The 20,186-nt window shown below is 41.6% G+C and overlaps 1 protein-coding gene across 5 annotated transcripts in view; it reads left to right on the top strand.

Moving 5' to 3' along the window:
* LOC146376991 (protein NLRC3-like) overlaps positions 1-20,186 on the top strand; it is a 414,853-nt gene that overhangs the window by 377,550 nt on the left and 17,117 nt on the right. The window contains exons 1-5 of one of the 5 annotated variants that reach the window (XM_084944988.1): positions 10,915-11,042; positions 15,166-15,297; positions 15,382-15,483; positions 17,375-17,499; positions 17,604-19,395. In XM_084944988.1, coding sequence (XP_084801114.1) covers positions 15,209-15,297; positions 15,382-15,483; positions 17,375-17,499; positions 17,604-19,395 — 2,108 coding nt within the window. In that variant the 5' untranslated portion in view covers positions 10,915-11,042; positions 15,166-15,208. Of the gene's footprint in view, positions 1-10,914; positions 11,043-14,776; positions 15,298-15,381; positions 15,484-17,374; positions 17,500-17,603; positions 19,396-20,186 lie in introns of those variants that run through there. The other 4 variants (XM_084944989.1, XM_084944990.1, XM_084944992.1 and 1 more) reach the window with 4 other exon arrangements.

Consider the following 20,186-nt stretch of genomic DNA (forward strand, 5'->3'; position numbering starts at 1 on the left):
ATTCTGTCAGACTCGATTAGTACCATCATAAAAGACAGAGCTAGTAAAATAAACAACAGGAACTATCAGCCTGTAGCCCTGTCTAGTACTGTGTCCCAGGTCTTTGACTATGTTGGAAAGTTTTGTCTTCACCTCTGATAACCAGTTTGGGTTTAAACCTGGTACAGACATGTGTATTTTTGCCTTGAAGGAGATTCTGAATGTGTAAAACAGGCAAAATTCTACATATTTTGTGTGTTTTATTGATGCCTCTAAATGTAAATCATGAAAAGTTATTTTCTAAGTTCTACAACAGAGAGGTTCATTAATCTTTGGTCAGATCTTTGTGCTTTTGGTATGCTCGTCAGTCCATAAACATAAAATGGAGAAACTGTGTGTGTGGCCCCTTTAATGTGTGTGATGGGGTTAGACAGGGGACTGTTTTGTCTCCTCTTTTACTTAATGACTCATCAAAGCTGTTAAATAATTGTGCTACAGGATGTATAACTGGTGACACTATAGTTGGGATGATTCAGTGATCTTCTGTCCATACAGTGCTGGCCTTCAACAGTTACTGAGGGTCCGCTCTCAGCATGGTTTAGAGTTTAACATTAATTATAAAGCAAAGAATATTTTGATTACCAGAAGTAGGGACGACCAGGATTCGGTATTTCCTGACTTCTCTCTGCCTGGTACGGTTCTTCAAGTCTTTACTGTGGTTAAATACTAAGGACATTATAAGATAAGATAACTTTTATTAGTCCCACACATGGGAAATTTGTTTTGTCACAGCAGGAAGTGGACAGTGCAAAAGTTAGAATACAATAAGAATAAAATACTGTACACAACTGTACAGAATAGAATAAAATAAAATACTATATACAGTAGAATAAATAGAATAAAATATACAATAGGATAAAAATAGAATACAGATGCTTTATACAACTGAGTAAAAATACAACTTTGTCGGAAAAAGAGTATTGCACTTAGTGTTATTGCACATTTGTGGATGTGTGTATTAGATCAGTTGAAGTCTTTGTTGTGGAGTCTGACAGCAGTGGGGAGGAAAGACCTGTGAAATCTCTCCGTCCCACACCGTGGGTGCCGCAGCCACTGAAGGAGCTGCTCAGTGCTGTCAGAGTCTCTTGCATGGGCTGAGAAATGTTGTCCAACAGTGATGACAGCTTAGCCACCATTCTCCTGTCACTCACCACCTCCACTGGGTCCAGAGGGCATCCTAGAACAGAGCTGGCCCTACGGATCAGCCTGTTCAGTCTCTCCAGCAGAGATGTTGCTGCCCCAGCAGACCACACCGTAAAAGATGGCTGAGGCCACCACAGAGTCATAGAAGGTCTCCACTCCAAACGACCTGAGTCTCCGCAGCAGTCCAGTTTGTTGTTCAGATGAACACCAAGGTACCTGTAGCTGTCCACAGCCTCAATGTCCATACCTTGGATTTTCAGAGGTTGCAGTGGAGGATGTTTGTTCCTGTGGAAGTCTACCACCAGCTCCTTGGTTTTACTGGTGTTGATGTGGAGGTAGTTCTGCTGGCACCAGTCCACAAAGTCATGGGTCAGTCCTCTGTACTCCTTGTCATCCCCATCAGTGATGAGGCCGACTATTGCAGAGTCATCAGAGAACTTCTGCAGAAGCACTGGGTGGAATTGTGGGAGAAGTCTGCAGTGTGTGGACAAGAGATATTTTATTTTGTATTCTTATGGTGACAATTTATAATCAGAACTATCATTGGTCAATCATTCATCATTGTCGAACCAGTTGACAGAATAATCTCTGAATTATATCTATGGTAATCTGAGCAAAATATTAATGTATGCATATTATCATCACTTTAATTAGTCTATTGTTGTTCTCTATCATTCTTTCTATCTGCTTAAGCTGTTGCAAATGGTATCCATATCATTGTATTCACACCTCTCGAAGCTGTGGGTCCAGTAGGGCCTTCTACATTCACTTACACACATATTCAGGCCCACACCAACATGCACATAGAGAGTCATGGAAAGTACGCACGTTCACTCCTGCACGTACTAAGAACAGGGAGGTCGTCTCAGGACAATCTCTCGGTTGGACACACAGTCTCACAGAATTGCACAACATATCACAAACTTGTTTGTTTCGAAAGTAGTATCGGATGTCTATATAAGGAGAACTTTGGAACTGTTATCATTTCCAGTAAGATCTGGCTGTGATGTCATCAGGGTAATATAAGGATGGGGAGCGGGCTGCTCGAAAAGATTGGAAGATTGTAAGATTGTTGTTGCAAGTTTCTTCTCACACTGTACTGTGTGTTTTAATAAAATAATTTGTGTTGACTCACTATGGACTTCCAGTCGTATGTCTCTTCCTCAAAAAAAATCGAACCACGACAATCTTGGTGCCGAAAACCCGGTTTGAGGAGGGAAAAATGGAGTTTGGCTGAGGTATAGTGGTGTCAAACAGACGGACAGTCAGGAGGTCGACTGAGTGATGGGCCCCGAAATAGGAGGTAAGCACCACCTGTTGATTCAAGAAATATCCAAAGGTGCTAAATTGGAAATTAAGCTAAATTAAATGTTCACTCAGTAGAGCTTCTGGTCTGTGTCCGTGGTGATTTTGGGGTAATTAGTGATAAAAGTTTGGGGAATATTGGACTGACTAAATTTATTGCTGTTTATTTTGGGGGTGAATTTTGAGTTAAGAGGTTATGTGTTTAAGTCAATACGGTGTGTGTTTAAAGTGATGAGGGTTGACTGGGGAGGCCAGCCAGCCAACCAGTAGTTTAGGGTATTCGGTCTGATTGATCAGCAGAACGCGGTTCGGGCGTCGAAATAACCGCGGGCTAAGACCCCGCAGTGATGCTTATAATACACTTAAATAAATTGTCTTAGGACTGGGGCGCGGCCCCTAAGAGTGCAGTTGCTCAGCGTGTGGCGGCGACCCCTGATCGTGGACGCACGGTCAGGTTAAAAGCTCGGGTGGTACCCGGGGGATTTCGAGCCCCCCTTAAAAACTAAAGTGATCAAGGGGATCACTTTCCTTACTGCGCTGTTTGATTGACAGGGTGCGACCCGGCTGCGACTATTCAACGTCGGGGACTTGTGAACTTTAAGTAAAGCCAAAAGCGTGAACTGTGATATTTCACGTGGCTGGTGGAGGTCCTTGTTGCCTGGCGGGAAGCAGTTATAAATTAAGTAGGGCTTAGGAATCTGACCGCTTTCGGCGGGGGCGTCCTCGAAGCGGGTTTAATTGATTAGCAAGGCGTGGCCCTGGGCTGAAAGATGCTTTTAAATTAGTCGAAAAACTTAGGAACACCGGTAGAGAAATGAAGAAGATAAGTTGTTCTGGCATATGGTGTTTTCATACGTTTATACGGGCCCGTGTATGTAAATAGAATGTAAATTACCCGTGTATGTAAATTACCCGTGTATGTAAATAAAGTGTAAATTACATTGAGAGCGCTTATATTGTTTAAAAGCTTGCATGTACAGGCTTGCTTTTGTTTGTGGTAGAGAAAAAAGGAAAAGCGTCTCTCTCTCTCTGTCTCAAGAAGCTGCAGAGAGGGGGGCTTGGTGAAGTGCATGAGAGCCGCGTGGCTCTGTGTTCCTGAAAGAAAGAAAAGGTGGGGGCTGTGTGTGTGTGTGTGACAGGAAGTTTGCATGCCCATATAAGGAGTGAGCACCCAGAGAGGAAAACAGAAGAGGCAGACTCTGGCCACATGAAGCAATGGAGGCTTTAAGGAAAGAAATGAAAATGATATTAATGCTATGGTTTAGTGTGTCAATATATATAGGCCCCAAATAGATAAAGGTGGACTTTTCTCAACCTAGAATTGTGAGCATAGCAGCAAAACCATAGATTAACATAATTGGGAGAAAACAAGCCAAAGTTTGGTTTAAAATTTTACAGCTTGACCTCCCACTTGTCCCCATCCTGAGAAGAAGCTCAAAGGACAGTTAATCTTCTGATGAAGACCAACAGAACATCGTGGATTTGGGAAGAATTAATAGCAGGCAAAAGATAGTGCAACTGAACCGTTAACACTGAAACCAAACTGATGGGACCAGCAGCATGGAAGGAACTACGAGATGGAAACGTGCACTGTGAATGACAGGCTGGACAGTTGAACGGTGGGAAAGCACTGGACACTGATTGTCAGATTTGCCATGCTTGGAGTAATCTTGAAATAGACGACTGAAAGGATCAACAGAGAAGAAGAAACCACGTGATGAAACATGGACGGCGAAAGTGCAGGCTGTTCTTACCCTCCTCGACTAAATTGGTTTCAGTTATGTACTGAAATATAAGAATGGACACTAGAGGCTTCTTTCAAAGAAAAACTCAGGCTGGGACTTAATCCAAAAGGAAAATACTGAAGAGAAACAGAGAAGAAACGGACTGTGTTTGCTGGAGACTTCAAGACAACAAAAGGACACTGAGAAAAGAGGACGGGGACCAGTGAGAGGTGAAGCCGGACGAGTTCGACTGCAAGAATATAGGGTATAATTGGATTGAAATGAAACCCTGAACTCATGATGGTGTTTAGAGATGTCCACCAGAAAAAAGGGAAAATGAAGAAAGAAAATAACTGACAACTACGTGAATGAATGGAAAACACACATACACAAAGTGTTACATGTGAAATTATTTCTGGAAAGAATCAGAAGTGAGATAGTTTTGAATTAAGAAATCAGTGAAATGAAGTATGAATTAAACCTGATTATAACATACAGAGGCAATGAAGAAAGCAGCTTACACTCACTGAACATTAACAAAATACATAGGAAAAGCAATGAAGACCTGCTTACACTTATACACATGACATAAGCTGGTATTTCTGACCAGAGAGAGGGAAACGGGTAGTTTAAGTACTCACGATAATAATAAAATGTCTCAGTTGTGTTTCTTCAGGGGCGAAACAGACCTGGATCAATTCTCCACGTGCAGCGGTCGGAAGAAACCTATAGGTTAACTTGACTGGATATGATAAGGCAAGTTTCTGGTTGAATTGTCCACAGCGCCATGTCTCCATAGACCTGACAAGTGGGCCCTAACTTCTGGCTGAGGACCAGGAATGCTGTTAATAAGGTGGGAACTTAAAATTTGGGTTAGCAAATTTGGGTAGGAAAACTGACGGCTTAAGTGGAGAAATGTGCAGGAGTCTGAAACACTGCGAAGGCAACATATGCAAATTCACATACACAAGCAGAAAATGCATTAGCCTTACAAGGACAAGCTCATAATGATTAATGCATAGACATTGATTAAACCTGGCTACGAACACAAACATACGCAATGAAGAACAGCTTGCTGTTTGTATGAGTGATGGAATGGTGTGAATGTTTAATAGAATACATTTGAGTTTGAAGTAGAGGAAATTCAAAGAAGCTATATGACAAAGGGAGTGAGTTATGAACAAAGAAAAAGTGATTAAAGTAGTTTTAAGCATAGCAGACAGAAGAGGAGTGCAGATTTGCATCGGAAACTTATAGTTTAGTGATTACATGTTGTCGTAAGGGGGTGATTGTTGTGTGCAAATTGTGTGGTTTTCACAAGACTTTCGGTGTATTGAGGAGGTGTAATTATGTGAGTTGACCCGGGAGTGTCAGGACTGCGGGGTCAATATTTGTGTGCGTAAGGTTGTTGAGGTTGTGGTGATGGGTTGATTCGGTCAGTAAGGTTCGGGGTGTTGTTGTTTTTGTTTTTAATAGAGGGAGTTTTAGGAAACATGGACATGTCTGAGAGGGGCCCATTATTTTTGTAACAGTGCACTTAGAGAAAACCTGTAAGGTGATTTTGTTTTGTGTTTTCATGAGCTAATAATCAGCTCTCTTTTTATTTCCCATTTTTGTTCTAAGCAGGCCTGTAACAGTGGATAACAGCGCTGATAAATTCTCGGGAAGAGCAAATATAAGGTGGGCTTTCCAGATTACAACTGGCCAAGGGGAAAGCTACCTGTGGGGATCTGATCAGGTCGTAAGTCCCTGTCGAAAAGGATTGTAGCGATTCAATCCAGTCCAAAACATAAGGAATTAGTTTCCTATCGAAAATAAAAAATGAATGAGCTAATTTTGCTGAGGGTGGAGAATCTGACGCGGGAGGCTCCACTATTAGCAAAATATGGTGTGATTACAGGTCAGTGAATGTGTGTCAAAATAAAGGGGGAATTTAGGGTTTAATAATTTAATTGTTAAAGAATTTAGGATCATTCTCTGACTTTTGGGTTTTTTGGTCATTTGGATATGGTAAACAGAAACTGTTATTTTTATGTTAAGGTTAAAGGATTAAAGTGAACTGAATCCTGTTTAGAAGATACGATGCCAGTGTTTTAAAGCTGTGTACAAATTTTAGAGGGAAATTGTGGGACACGTTGACAAAAAGATATGCTTTGGGGAAAATTAGTGAGGGTTGTAGGAGTAGAACAGGTTTGATTTCTTTTTTGATTTCTAGGAAGTAGTGGTTATAATGTAGGCTTACACATACAGATATTACATAGATTTATTTTTAGGATAAAGGGGAGAGCTTATAAGTAAAAATGATTTTTTATACATATTGCATTCTGTGCCTTTAAAGGAGTTGTGGCTCAATTCGTCTCTTGAGGGTCACGAGCTTTTGGCTAGCGATATGATTGGCCAATCTACTGTGAGGAGGATATGAGTTATTGAGGGATTGCACACGCTTACAGACACAGAGTCCAGAAACACACATGAGAGTATTGATTCCAGGCAAAAGGCCTGAAATTCGTTTAGCTTTTAACTGAACTTAAAGACGGACCAAAGAGGAAGGAAAGCATATATTTTGGTTACGTCTGATAAACTAGAATTAGAAGGTATTTTTACATTAAAAGGAGCAAAATGAAATAAAAAGAGTTATATCAAAACAGGTTATAACATAGGAAATGTGAGGTTAAAGGGAAGTTAGTGTCAACACACAGGAGTTGTGTCTAGGCAGCATTTAGCTATGATCAAAGTTATGCAGGAGTAATTGCTTATATGCTTAAACTCAATTGATTAGAGGGGAAATGGGGTTTTGTTTCCTTTGCAGAAGATCTCTGGACCATGAGAGAGGGTCAGAGCGAGGACACAATGTATTGCGACCTCTGGTGTTCCAGAGGGCGAGAGAGGGAGTGTGGAGCAGGGAAATTATTTTACTGCTATTGCTAAATAATAATCATCATCACCATTGCATTAATAATATAATTTACAGCACAGATATTGCATTCGGAGATTTATACAGTGTGTGTCTTTCAGAAAGACTAAGTTGCATTCTTTTACTAAGCTTATAGTAGGGGTTCTTTTAAAGTTTTACTGTTGATTTTTGATTTATATTTTGAACAGTGCACTGATTTTTGTTTGAGAGTCTTTTCTTTAAGCAGATCTGCACATCGGAAATTACAAGCATTACACGTCGGCGAGAAAATTGTTGCAAGTGAGTTTCTCCACATTAAAATGGGCTCTGGAGAAAGCCACTTATTGGGACAATTAGAAATTAAGGGTCCCTGCCTAAAAAGGATTCAGCGAGGTAATCCGATCTAAAGTTCTTGTTTTTCTTTTTGAAATGACGTCATTTTGCTGAGGGCGGAAATCTAAATGCGGCGATGGTTTCCACTATCAGCAATGAATGAATGGATGAATGAATGACTGGAAATAAAACAAACTGACTGACTGACTGGTAAAAGCTGACAGGACTTGACCACGACTCAAGGTTAACCTCCACCTAGATAGGAAAAAAGGGTGGATGAATTTAGGTGTGTTTCTTTTTACAGGAGCAGATAGATGACAGCGACATCTGAGGTTGCATGACGATTTAACTGTTAAATACTACTTTCGGTGTTCGTGAACCTACCAGGGTGGTTGTTCAGGGGTTTGTGTTGTGCTCACAGAGATAACTGTGAGAAAGTGTGTACACACCTGCGCAGCGTTAACATTTGCATTTTCTTCTTTTGAAACAGGGTGATTCTTTTTACAGGAAATGTTTTACAGGACCTCTGGAATGTGGATGGCTGACGCCTAACCCGAGATGGTCAAATGTGGTTTGCTAATGTTTGTTTTGGCATGTGGAGGATTCAGTAGAAAACAGACAAGTGACATGAGAAAACAAATAAGGGATGCAGTTTCTATGGAACAGTTTAATATGGGGTTCGTAGGGATAAAGCAAGTGGAGTGACATTGCTTAAGGGAAGTCACTGATTAAATTGGGGATAAAATAAATTGCGGCAATAATAGTGATGTAATGATTTGGGAAATCCTGAACGTGATACTTGCCTGTTGTGCTGAATACTTTATCACTTTCGTGATCTATAGTTGGTTATAAATAAGATGTTTGATTTAGCAGATTTGTTTTCCAGGATACAGGTTCCAGGTGGAGCTGGGAGTCAAATGAGCTTAACCTGTAACTGCTGACTGATGTTTTTACACAAGCTTACAGGTTGGCAGGAGATTGTTTTAGAGAAAATGTGTAACGTTCGTGTACAGGCCTCAGTAGGGAGTCAACATGTGGGAGGAGGCCAGGAAGGCCCAAGAGGAGGTGGCCCCGGAAGAGAGCTTACTCGAGATAAGCTCCACCCTAAGTAACACGGGGGGGAACATAGAGGCAGAATAATCCTCTCCCCCTGTGCCGCGGTTCTCCCCAGCAGTCTACCTGGGGACACGAAGAAAGAAGAGGAGCGTGACATGCCAAGCATTAATTCATTCCAGGCTCCTAATAGGCTAGGGCTCTAGTCTAAAGTATTTGATAGTTTAAAGGAATCGTAATAGTTTTGTACGGTTTTTACTTTTATACTCATAACGTTATACTCTTATCACGAAGTGAAAGTAAAAGAGCCTGGGAACAGTGATCATGAAATTGTGGGAAAATTGGAAAATAATGGGGATGTTGGGGTTAATAAGTGTTATAATGTGTTTGTTTGTTTATTGGCAGACAGGCGAATTGCCCAGACGCAGAGGTCTATCCGCCCCAGAGTCCAAACCGATCGAGTCGTCGAGGAAAAATTCAAGCGCGAGGTTGGCTCAGGTGGGAACAATTAGGTCCGACGTCTTTAATGGGAGTCCAAAATCGAATGGCTCTGGACATGTTGTTGGCTGAGAAGGGTGGAGTATGTGCAATGTTTGGTGACATGTGCTGCACCTTTATTCCCAACAATACTGCTCCGGACGGAACGGTCACTCGGGCGCTTGAGAATCTGAAAACGTTATTTAGAACCATGCATGAGCAATCAGGCGTGAACACGGGGCTGGGAGACTGGATCACGTCTGTTTTTGGGCAATGGAAGGGTGTGTTTATGTCTGCCATGTTTTCTCTTATAGTTTTTCTAGGTATATTGATGATCGGATGTTGTCTCATTCCTCTGGTAAGGCGAGTGTTGGTAAAACTGGTAAGCAGGGCCCTAGACTCTGGTTCAGCTGGTTCAGCTGGTCTGGGGTATATGATGCCGTTGCGAGAAGCCGCCTGGACGGAGGAGTGAAACAAATTCTGGTAAAGGTTGGCCGATGGCCAAAGAGGAGGAGTGTGGACAAGAGATATTTTATTTTGTATTCTTATGGTGACAATTTATAATCAGAACTATCATTGGTCAATCATTCATCATTGTCGAACCAGTTGACAGAATAATCTCTGAATTATATCTATGGTAATCTGAGCAAAATATTAATGTATGCATATTATCATCACTTTAATTAGTCTATTGTTGTTCTCTATCATTCTTTCTATCTGCTTAAGCTGTTGCAAATGGTATCCATATCATTGTATTCACACCTCTCGAAGCTGTGGGTCCAGTAGGGCCTTCTACATTCACTTACACACATATTCAGGCCCACACCAACATGCACATAGAGAGTCATGGAAAGTACGCACGTTCACTCCTGCACGTACTAAGAACAGGGAGGTCGTCTCAGGACAATCTCTCGGTTGGACACACAGTCTCACAGAATTGCACAACATATCACAAACTTGTTTGTTTCGAAAGTAGTATCGGATGTCTATATAAGGAGAACTTTGGAACTGTTATCATTTCCAGTAAGATCTGGCTGTGATGTCATCAGGGTAATATAAGGATGGGGAGCGGGCTGCTCGAAAAGATTGGAAGATTGTAAGATTGTTGTTGCAAGTTTCTTCTCACACTGTACTGTGTGTTTTAATAAAATAATTTGTGTTGACTCACTATGGACTTCCAGTCGTATGTCTCTTCCTCAAAAAAAATCGAACCACGACAAGTGTAGATGGTGAAGAGGAACGGAGCCAGAACCGTTCCCTTTGGGGCCCCGTACTGCATATCTGATGATATGGACATTTATACACAATGCCACTTTAATGTATACACAAGTTAATATGCTGAGCAGTAAATGTGGTATGTGCACTGTTCCAGTGAAGATTGGACTATTTAAAGCTTACTGCACTCCAGTGTATACCACCCACTAGTGGAGGAGCTACAGACTGTAGCATCCAATGATGGGATGAGGCTGCTGCTCAAGATGCCTAAATGGAGCAGTGAAAGCCAAATGTTTGATAGTGTTGGTGTACTTGCCATGGTATATGGTACAATCTCATGTACAGCTGTATGTGCAGGTTAAATAATTATACCTCTGACCTGCATTAAGCTCAGTCAGGTTTTAGTCAAAGTTGTGGAATTTTTGGTGTTTTAGCTTTAAAATGAATTTGTAAGAATCTGGATTTTATTTAAGCTTTTCTTTCTCTTTTTCATTTTCTTTTGTTAACTGTGTTTAACAGGAACGTGGTCATTGAAAGCATCACAGTCGATGCTGCTGTCTCCTGTGTCTGTACAAAGTTTGAACTCTTCCTCAGTCACATGATGTTCGTCTTTCTTTGCATCTGTTTCTCTGACTGCAGCTGTTTTTGAACTGGAACATTAAATTCTCCAACAAATTAACTCTGCTGATACTCTTTGAATCTTGGATTAGGAAGATTAATATTTGGTCTTTAAGTTTCTGTCTTTGACTCAGTCGGCTGTCACTTGTAGTGTTTCCTTCCTGTTCAAAGTTTACTTTCACTTCCTGAACTTTGTGTCTCTGACTGACGCTGATCGTCTCCGTGTGAAGCTCCGTGTTGAGGTAACGTTAACAGTCTGTAATGTTTTCCTGGCTAACATCAGCTGTGTGCAACTTAGTTCCAGCACAAACAGCACAAATCTGCCGCTCTGTAGTTCACGGTAACAGACTCACAGCTGGACCAACGAGGCCGAGTGAGTCTGCCATTTCCTGTTAGTCTGTGATCAGAGTCTAAATGAGAGCAGCAGCAGAGTTAGCTGATGGTCAGCAGCTGAACTCAGAGTCATTGTTACTTCCTGATGACTGAAGGCAGCTTTTCCTGCCTCCATCAGTCTGTGGAGAAGGAGGAGAGGAGCCGCTGCTCTCCCGTCACTGACTCACTGAATGCGGCCTGAGCTTGAGCGGAGAGACTCTGATCTCTGAGTCTTTATACTCACAGAGAAGTCACAGCTGGTTTGATAGATTATTATTTATAACAGGTGGAGTTTAGATGCAGATTAAACATGTAAGATTTTGTAAAAACTGCGTCACAAAGATTTGGCTCCGCTCCAAGAGGAAGTGATGTTTCCACCACAGAGAGTCATGTGACTCAGACTTTTTCCTCCAGCAGACGGTTGCCTGCTAACCAGTGTAGAAACACAGAGAGCTGTAACATCACAGTAAGTGGACCGTTTGGTTTATGAGGACAGCAGCTGCTCACAGAGGAGACTCATTACCATCAGAGCTGCTGTAACACTGGATCAGCGTTATTAAACATCTGTCTGTGCATCACTCTGATGCTTAACCACTTAAGCCCCACGCCCCCGGTGTTCCAGATCTACTGGCGTTTAGATCAACTGGATTTGGTCGAAAAGATGTGTGGCAGTCTTGCGTTTCAGGAGCTGCTACCGACAAACCAGCAAAAAAACCGCCAAATGTGTCATCTGTGACACTTGTGAGGTTATCTCAAACACACTCCGTCAGTCTTGATGCTGTTGAACAACAAAATGTTTAAAAATGTCGCGAGTTTACCTGGTGATATCCTCATGCGCGACGCGATCGCGAAAACAGCAAACAATTAACACCACGCCAATGTTGTTCACAGGACAGCAAGCGTAAACGATCGGGAGACTCTTGTCGTCGTTATCGTTCCCCTCCTACGTTTTATTTCTCCGGTTTCAGCGTTTTTGCTTCACAACTAAAGCGAGCAGTTTACTTTGTGCACTAAAATGGACTCGAGTCAACCAGCGCCACCTCTGGCCAAGTGCCACAGCCTACAGCCAGATCAACCTGTGACACACATCTGCAGCATGTTTGAACTCGTGTCATGCACAACACATTTGTACCTTTCAATTGTCTCTGTTTGTGCGTCATGCAAATAAACCTTTGAAATGAAAGAAATGATATCATATATTCCTTATTGGCCTACATTTGTACAAAATTCCAAATTATATACACAAAGTCATAGAAATCACCACTCCAATTGGTCATCATGATTTTAATATTCTCTTTTTCCATAACAATGAAATACGCCTTGGACAAATATGACACATCAATATTTCATTAGTGTTGTCACATCACATCCTGTAAGAATCGTCTGTCTGTGTCTTTTCTCTGGAAATGAATATTTCCAGCCAATATAGGCAATCCATCAACATGGCTGGAGAGTTGGTAGTTATATACAGTCTGTATAAGTGTGGTTAATCTAATGAAGATTTGTAAGGAGATGGCAGTTACTGTGAATTCACAGCAGTTACACAGTGATTAGTAATAAACAGCCAGTGAGGGTGAGTGGATTTAAGAAAGTCAGTGACTCAGGTGTGTCGACTGGTTTGTCATCTGTTTTTGAGACTGGAGGAGACGTAGAAATCTTTTGTTTTAAATCTTAGTTAGGAAGATTCATGTTTTAAAACAAGCACTTTTTGTGAGAAATGCAAGAAGTACATCTGCAGAAAGCACACAGTTACATTGTGTCCATCATGTGGACAAAATTGAAAATGTTGAACATTGAAAAACTGAGAACGTTGGGCAAGTTCAAAAGAAATGTGTTTGTAAGAACGAAAAACCAAATTGTTCCTAAAATAGTTATGGAAAGTCTAACTGTTGTATGTAATTTCTGCTCTTTAATACCTAAAAAAATCAACTGGTATGGTGTCCAATTGTGTGCCAAAATTGGACATTTTTGTACAACGTCTGGATATTCATGTATTGACAGGGCTGTAGTTTTTCACTGTTTCACTTTAGAAACATAAATCTTTGCACAGATAATGCTTATATGTTGGTTACTGGATTTCTGGAACCAAATGTGATCTGAGGCATATTTTTAAAAGGGTTATATGCTAAAAATTAAAAAAAAAAATTAGGCGAGGATAAAATCTACTTACTTTTTCTGTGTTCCAGTCTCAGTAACTTTGACACAGTAATATCTGCTTCAATATTTACACCTCTGATGAAATTTCCCAAGTGTTAGCTTTATTTTGATACCAAGATTGTAAGGACAGAGTTTGTAATTGCAGAGAAATAATCAATTAAATTTGGGCATTACATTTTCGAGCAGGAAGCTCAGAAACCCCCTTGGGGCTTAAGAGGTTAAAGATTATATTTCAGTAGAAGTCACGTGTTGACTTTATTATCCTTTAAGTCTTATTGAGATTTAAATCTCATTTCCAAGACACACCATCTGCTGTCATGGCAACAAAAACTGGTTTAAAACTGTTTATTTCTCGATGAGCTTAGTATTTAGAAATATGAAAGCTCTAAGACCTGGATAATGATCTCAGCTCTAACTTTAATGTTAACGTCAGCCTGAGGTTTCCTGAGTCTGGGTAGTTAATCAGAGTTTAACATCGGGATGATGGCTCATCGTTTCCCCATTTGTCTGCTTTGCTAGATATAATCTATTCATACTGCAGTTATGTGACAATCCAAACAGCTGACATTTAACTAGAAAAGCTGTGAAAGAAAAAGCTTTTTATTAATCACATATTAAGATAACATGAAAAAAATCACATAGTTTAGCATTTGTTGTGACCAGTGATGGGAATAACGGCGTTACAAGTAACGCCGTTACTAACGACGTTACTTTTTTCAGTAACCAGTAATTTAACTATTACTATTTCTATCGTTTCAACGCCGTTACCGTTACTAAGAAGAAAATGCGGTGCGGTCTGTTACTATTTTTCAACAAACAGACGGTTGAAGCTGTGTTCAGCTTACCGCATCTTATATCAGTTGCAAGGAAGTATCTGTAAGTAATCTGGACGCTACAGCTTTAAGCAGCTGAGCGCGCTCCCGCGGACGGCAATCACTTTCTGTGATATGTTTAATGTCCTGGATGTTTGTAGTTTGAAGGAAAAAAGACATGATGAGTCCGTCTGAATGTTTTCAGTGATGATCTGTAGAAAAATAACAGTGAAGACTTTCAGCTCTGAGTACAGGGTGGTGTTTGTGGTTCAGCATGTAGGAAAGTCTATAGATGTAGTTTGTACATGTGCTCTTCCTCTTTTCAGCTATGTGCAAGTCCAGCTCAATATTTTTCATTTCATTTCACTTGCAGCTGATAGGCAGAGCCACAGTCAGCCTTTATTGTGACTCAGGCTGCAGTTTGCTTACAATTCAGTTTTTGAAATATATTTAATGAAGTTATTTGAATATGTAATCTGCCTCTGTAGTGCATTTTGTAGTGCAGCCTTTGGGTTACTTTGTTTAAACACTATATTTACAATTCCTAAAGAGAAATTCCCCTAGGTGGTGCTGACTTCAGAGAGGGTTCAGCCTTCACAGTGAAATAAAAGAGGAAAGATGTAAATGTTCCTGTGTAGTGAGCTCCCTCAGATATTTGGTTACACTCACACTTTGTCTGTTTAGACACAATCACTGCTGTGTTTTAGTGTCTCTGCTGGAACTGCACAAAACTCCTTCACTCATCATCCCAACACAGACAGCACGTTAGACACAGGGGTACCTTCAGCTCTACCACTAGGAGACCCCCTGGAGCTGAGAAAGTACCCAAAGAGCTTGACCTTTAACATCAGTTAGCTTAGCTAGCAGAGCAGCTAGCAGTTAGAGGCTGAACTCGGCTCTGTGACACTTTTTGTAGTGAACTGATGAAAGCTGTGTCTCAGATGGATGTTAGTCCAACACATCAGACACGACCTCTGCAGCTCTCAGTTGATGTGCACATGAATGATTTGTGTTTCCTCTGCAGGTGAAGGTAGAAAGTGTGTGTGAGCTGATGTGAATTGAGCAGCATGGATCAGTGTGAGGACAGAGAGGAGGGAGTCCCTCCCTCTAAAACCACTCTGTGTGGGGAACATGAGAGCCAGACCAAAGCTCAGAGGTGAGATGACCATCTCTAACTGTCCATGACTCTTCTCCATGTCACAGCTCAGCACTCACATCACTGCTCCATCATTATTCACAGGAACCACCCTGCACCTCCACCCAGCTGTGTGTCCTTAAACAGTGATGCGTCCAATGATCGCTACATTCATTTTAAAGTCCAGCCTCTGTCTGCTGCAGAGAGGTGAGCTGTTAGTATCATGAACTCCTTTATGCCAGTTTATCTGATTTAATAAACTGCTTAATGTTGTTTCCTAGTCTGTAAACTGCATCTCTGTAGGAGAAGCAGTCTGTGCAAAAGTATAATTCATTTGCACTTGTTGATGTTGTATAAAAAATAAATAGAATTTGAGGGAGGTACTTTCATTGTCCATGCTGTGCTGATGCATGCGTGCAGTACTGTGAAAAGGTCTTGAGCCACTCTTCATTACCTTATCAAACCAGATTCTTACTCTGGATGGCATTACCTTGGCCTCCAGTAACACTGTGAGGAACCTTGGAGTCATTTTTGACCAGGATATGTCCTTCAACGCACATATTAAACAAATATGTGAGACTGCTTTCTTCCATTTGTGCAACATCTCTAAAGTTAGAAATATCCTGTCTCAGAGTGACGCTGAAAAACTAGTTCATGCATTTATTACTTCCAGGCTGGACGACTGTAATTCATTATTATCAGGAAGTCCTAAAAACTCCCTGAAGAGCTTAATATTAGTGTAATTTAATAGCAGTGGATGAAGCAGCTATAAAGTTCTTTTCTTCTCACTTGAGTTTGTTGATCAGGTGATTTGATGAAGCTTTTTCCCAGTAAAGATTTTAAAAGTGATGACAGGAACAGCTGCTGCTTTTTTGATGCTAGAAACACATGTTCTTCTCTTTGCTCTTCACCATTTGAATGTAGACAGATTCCACATTAAACTATGACAGAATTATCGATGCTGCGTTGTTATCAGTTCTTGTGTACAGCCCCGGGCTGTGTGGAATTCACGCCATCATACTTTCTATTTTAAGTCACAAATGTGGGTGAAAAATAGCTGAATTTTTGGAGCTGAAATGGAATTATTTCTTAATCTTAAGTGAAAAAAAGCTGACTGAGCTGAAATACCCCGAATCATTCATCTGAAAGCCAAAGTGCAGAACTGTTGAAAGCTGAAGTTCAGACAGAAGAAGAGATTTTAAAGTTGGAAAGTAGCTGAACATGTTAAAAATTTAAATTTCTGGTCATGATCTTCTGTCATGTTTGAAGAGGGAAGGAGATTGGACCCAAAACACAGACTCATAGGCAGGACTTAACTCAAAAACAGCTTTACTGCTGGATTGAATTAATACAAAACTAAATTGTGCAAAACTCAGAACTAAATACACGAACTGAAGGCACAGCCAGGAATGAGAGAGATCACAGTGTTGCACAGAGGGAGTGAGAGGTTTTTGTAGCATGTTGGCACCGATGTGATTTCTTGGGTGTCCACATACAGTGGCTTGCAAAAGTGTTCGCCCCCCTTGAACTTTTCCACATTTTGTCACATTACAGCCACAAACATGAATCAATTTTATTGGAATTCCACGTGAAAGACCAACACAAAGTGGTGTACACGTGAGAAGTGGAAAGAAAATCATACATGATTCCAAACATTATTTACAAATAAATAACTGAAAAGTGGGGTGTATTTGCTGTTACACTGATTGCAACTGTACTCTGTATTTGATTCTTTCAAGTATTTACTCGTCGTTCTTCCAAAGGACGTCAGAGATAAATAAGTTACAGAAATGTTTATAGTTGCTGCACAAAGACGTCTCAGCAATGTTTCACATATTTTTATCTTATAGGTGGAGAACACTGCAGTGAATAATCACCTGAAATATTTTTGTTTAATTGTTTTTCATTTATCTGCATCATGGATATGACTCATTTAAATACTAATAATAGTTGCAAAAAGTCATATAAAACATAAATAATAATGTAAATAATGTGTCATGTTGTCCTTTGAGAATAAGTTTCCTAAAATAACATTTAAAGTCTAGAGTTTGTGCTGGAGGGGAACCTGCTCACCTTGGATATGTTTCTGGTTCTGCAGACAGTGCATTTCCTCATACTGGGACCAGTCTGCTTCATCAGGAGACTCCTCCTGTCCCCAGTGTGGAGAAAGATCCAGAACCAGAGCTGGACTGCAGACAGCCAGTCAGAGCAGCTGTGTACAAAGTAAGACTGAACATCTGTCTGCTGATGGACGCATTTCTGAAAACTGGACTTCTTGTTGTTGTTCAGACATTGAAGAGTTTTCTTTCTGTTTTTCTTTCTTTCAGCAGATGTTGGTCTGCAGGAGGTTTTAGATGAACATAAGATCAGTCTGAGGAGGAGATGTGAACGTGTGACCGAAGAAAGTGATGAAACAGGAAGTAGAACCCTCCTCAACAGGATCTACACTGAGCTCTACATCACAGAGGGACAGAGTGAAGAGGTTCATACCCAACATGAGGTGAGGCAGCTGGAGACAGCTTCCAAGATGGACGCCCTCCATGACGCTCCAATCAGGTGCCAGGACATCTTTAAAGCCTTACCTGACCAACAGAGACCCATCAGAGTGGTTCTGACCAACGGCGTGGCTGGTGTTGGAAAAACCTTCTCAGTGCAGAAGTTCACTCTGGACTGGGCAGAGGGCTTGGAGAACCAACATGTCAGTGTGGTGGTTCTGCTTTCATTCAGGGAGCTGAACCTGATCAGAGATGAGCAGTACAGTCTTCTGGAGCTGCTCCATGTTTTCCATCCAACATTACAGAAGGTCACAGCAGAGAAGCTGGCTGTCTCTCAGCTTTTGTTCATCTTTGACGGCCTGGATGAAAGCAGACTTTCATTGGATTTCACCAACAGGAAGCTGCTGTCTGATGTCACACAGAAGTCATCAGTCAGCCAGCTGCTGACAAACCTCATCCAGGGGAATCTGCTTCCCTCGGCTCTCGTCTGGATAACTTCCCGACCTGCAGCAGCCAATCAGATCCCTCCTACATGTGTTGACAGGCTAACAGAAGTACGAGGCTTCACTGACGCCCAGAAGGAGGAGTACTTCAGGAGGAGATTCAGTGATGAAGAGCTGTCCAGCAGAATCATCTCCCACATGAAGACATCTAGGAGCCTCCACATCATGTGTAGTATCCCAGTCTTCTGCTATATCACTGCTACAGTTCTGGAGCACATGTTGACTACAGAGCAGAGAGGAGAGCTGCCCAAGACCCTTACTGACATGTACTCACGCTTCCTGCTGGTTCAGACAAAGAGGAAGAAGAACAAGTACCATGAGGGACATGAGACGAGTCCACAGGAGCTGACGGAGGGTGACAGGGAAGTTCTTCTGAAGCTAGGGAGGCTGGCATTTGAACATCTGGAGAAAGGAAACATCATGTTCTACCAAGAAGACCTGGAGCAGTGTGGTCTGGATGTGACAGAGGCCTCGGTGTACTCAGGAGTTTGTACAGAGATCTTCAAAAGAGAGTGTGTGATCTTCCAGAAACCAGTCTACTGCTTTGTTCATCTGAGCATTCAGGAGTTTCTAGCTGCAGTCTACATGTTCTACTGTCACACCAACAGGAAGGTTGAGGTGCTGAAGAGCTTCCTGAGGAGAGACTGGAAGGAGTCACCTCTGGATGGTTTCCTGAACAGAGTCATGAAAAAATCCCTCCAGAGTAAGAATGGCCACCTGGACCTGTTTGTTCGCTTCCTTAATGGCCTCTGTCTGGAGTCCAACCAGAGACTCTTAGGAGGTCTGCTGGGTCAGACAGAGATCAGTCCAGAAACCATCCAGAGAGTCACCAAGAACCTGAAGAAGATGAACAGTGATAAAATCTCTCCTGACAGAAACATCAACATCTTCCACTGTCTGATGGAGATGAATGACCTCTCATTATTTCAGGAGATCCAAGAGTTCCTGAAGTCAGAGAACAGATCAGAGAAGAAACTCTCTGAGATCCAGTGCTCAGCTCTGGCCTTCATGCTGCAGATGTCAGAGGAGGTTCTGGATGAGTTGTACCTGCAGAAGTACAACATATCAGAGCAGGGACGACAGAGACTGATTCCAGCTGTGAGGAACTGCAGAAAGGCTCTGTGAGTCCAGATGTGATCATTAACATCATTAATTAGTGTAGATCAGTAGTTTAGTTCTTCAGATATACACAGTACTAAATGACTCTCATGAGTTTGAGTTTCTCAGATAAAATGATATTCTGTGTTGATCAGTAAAAGTGTGTGTGCACTTAGCATGATCCTGCATTGGTAGTCATACGCTGTGTGTTGTAGACTCACATCTACATGTAGTACCTGTGTTGTGTCATTAGGGGGCAGTATTTTAAATCTGCTGCTGCTGTTGTTGGTCATTCAGACGCTCCTGCCCACATAGCAACCAGGTCTGGCCCGGATCTGGTATCAAGCTGGCACTGCTGGCTGACTTCTGGCATGATAAGACATATGTCATCAAGATATGGGCCAGGCTTGGCATAGATGACACTGTCTATGTGATGGCATGCCATATCTGGCTCGATTGTGGTTTGGTTTATGTGGCCCAGGCCCATAGAAAACAGGTCTGGTCTGGATCCGGCATCAAGCTGGCACTTCTGACTGACTGGTGTCATGGTAGAGTGTATGACAACCAGATGTGGGCCAGGTCTGGTAATGATCGCACTATTTATGTTCCTATTTTCCTATTTTAGTTAGAAGGCCCAAATGCCATGTTGCAGTACTATACTGCTATGGTAGCCAACGTTTCAAATGCAGATTTGACAGGTTTGTGTGTGTACACTTTATCCAAAACCCAGTGACGGTGTACTCATCTTTGCCAGTGGGTGGCTGTAGCTCAGGAGGTAGGGCAGGTCATCTACTGATCGAAAGGTTAGTGGTTT

The sequence above is a fragment of the Perissodus microlepis genome, chromosome 11 (genome assembly GCF_051167445.1).
Source record: "Perissodus microlepis isolate ML-2025 ecotype Zambia chromosome 11, ASM5116744v1, whole genome shotgun sequence".
Classification (NCBI taxonomy): Eukaryota; Metazoa; Chordata; class Actinopteri; order Cichliformes; family Cichlidae; genus Perissodus; species Perissodus microlepis.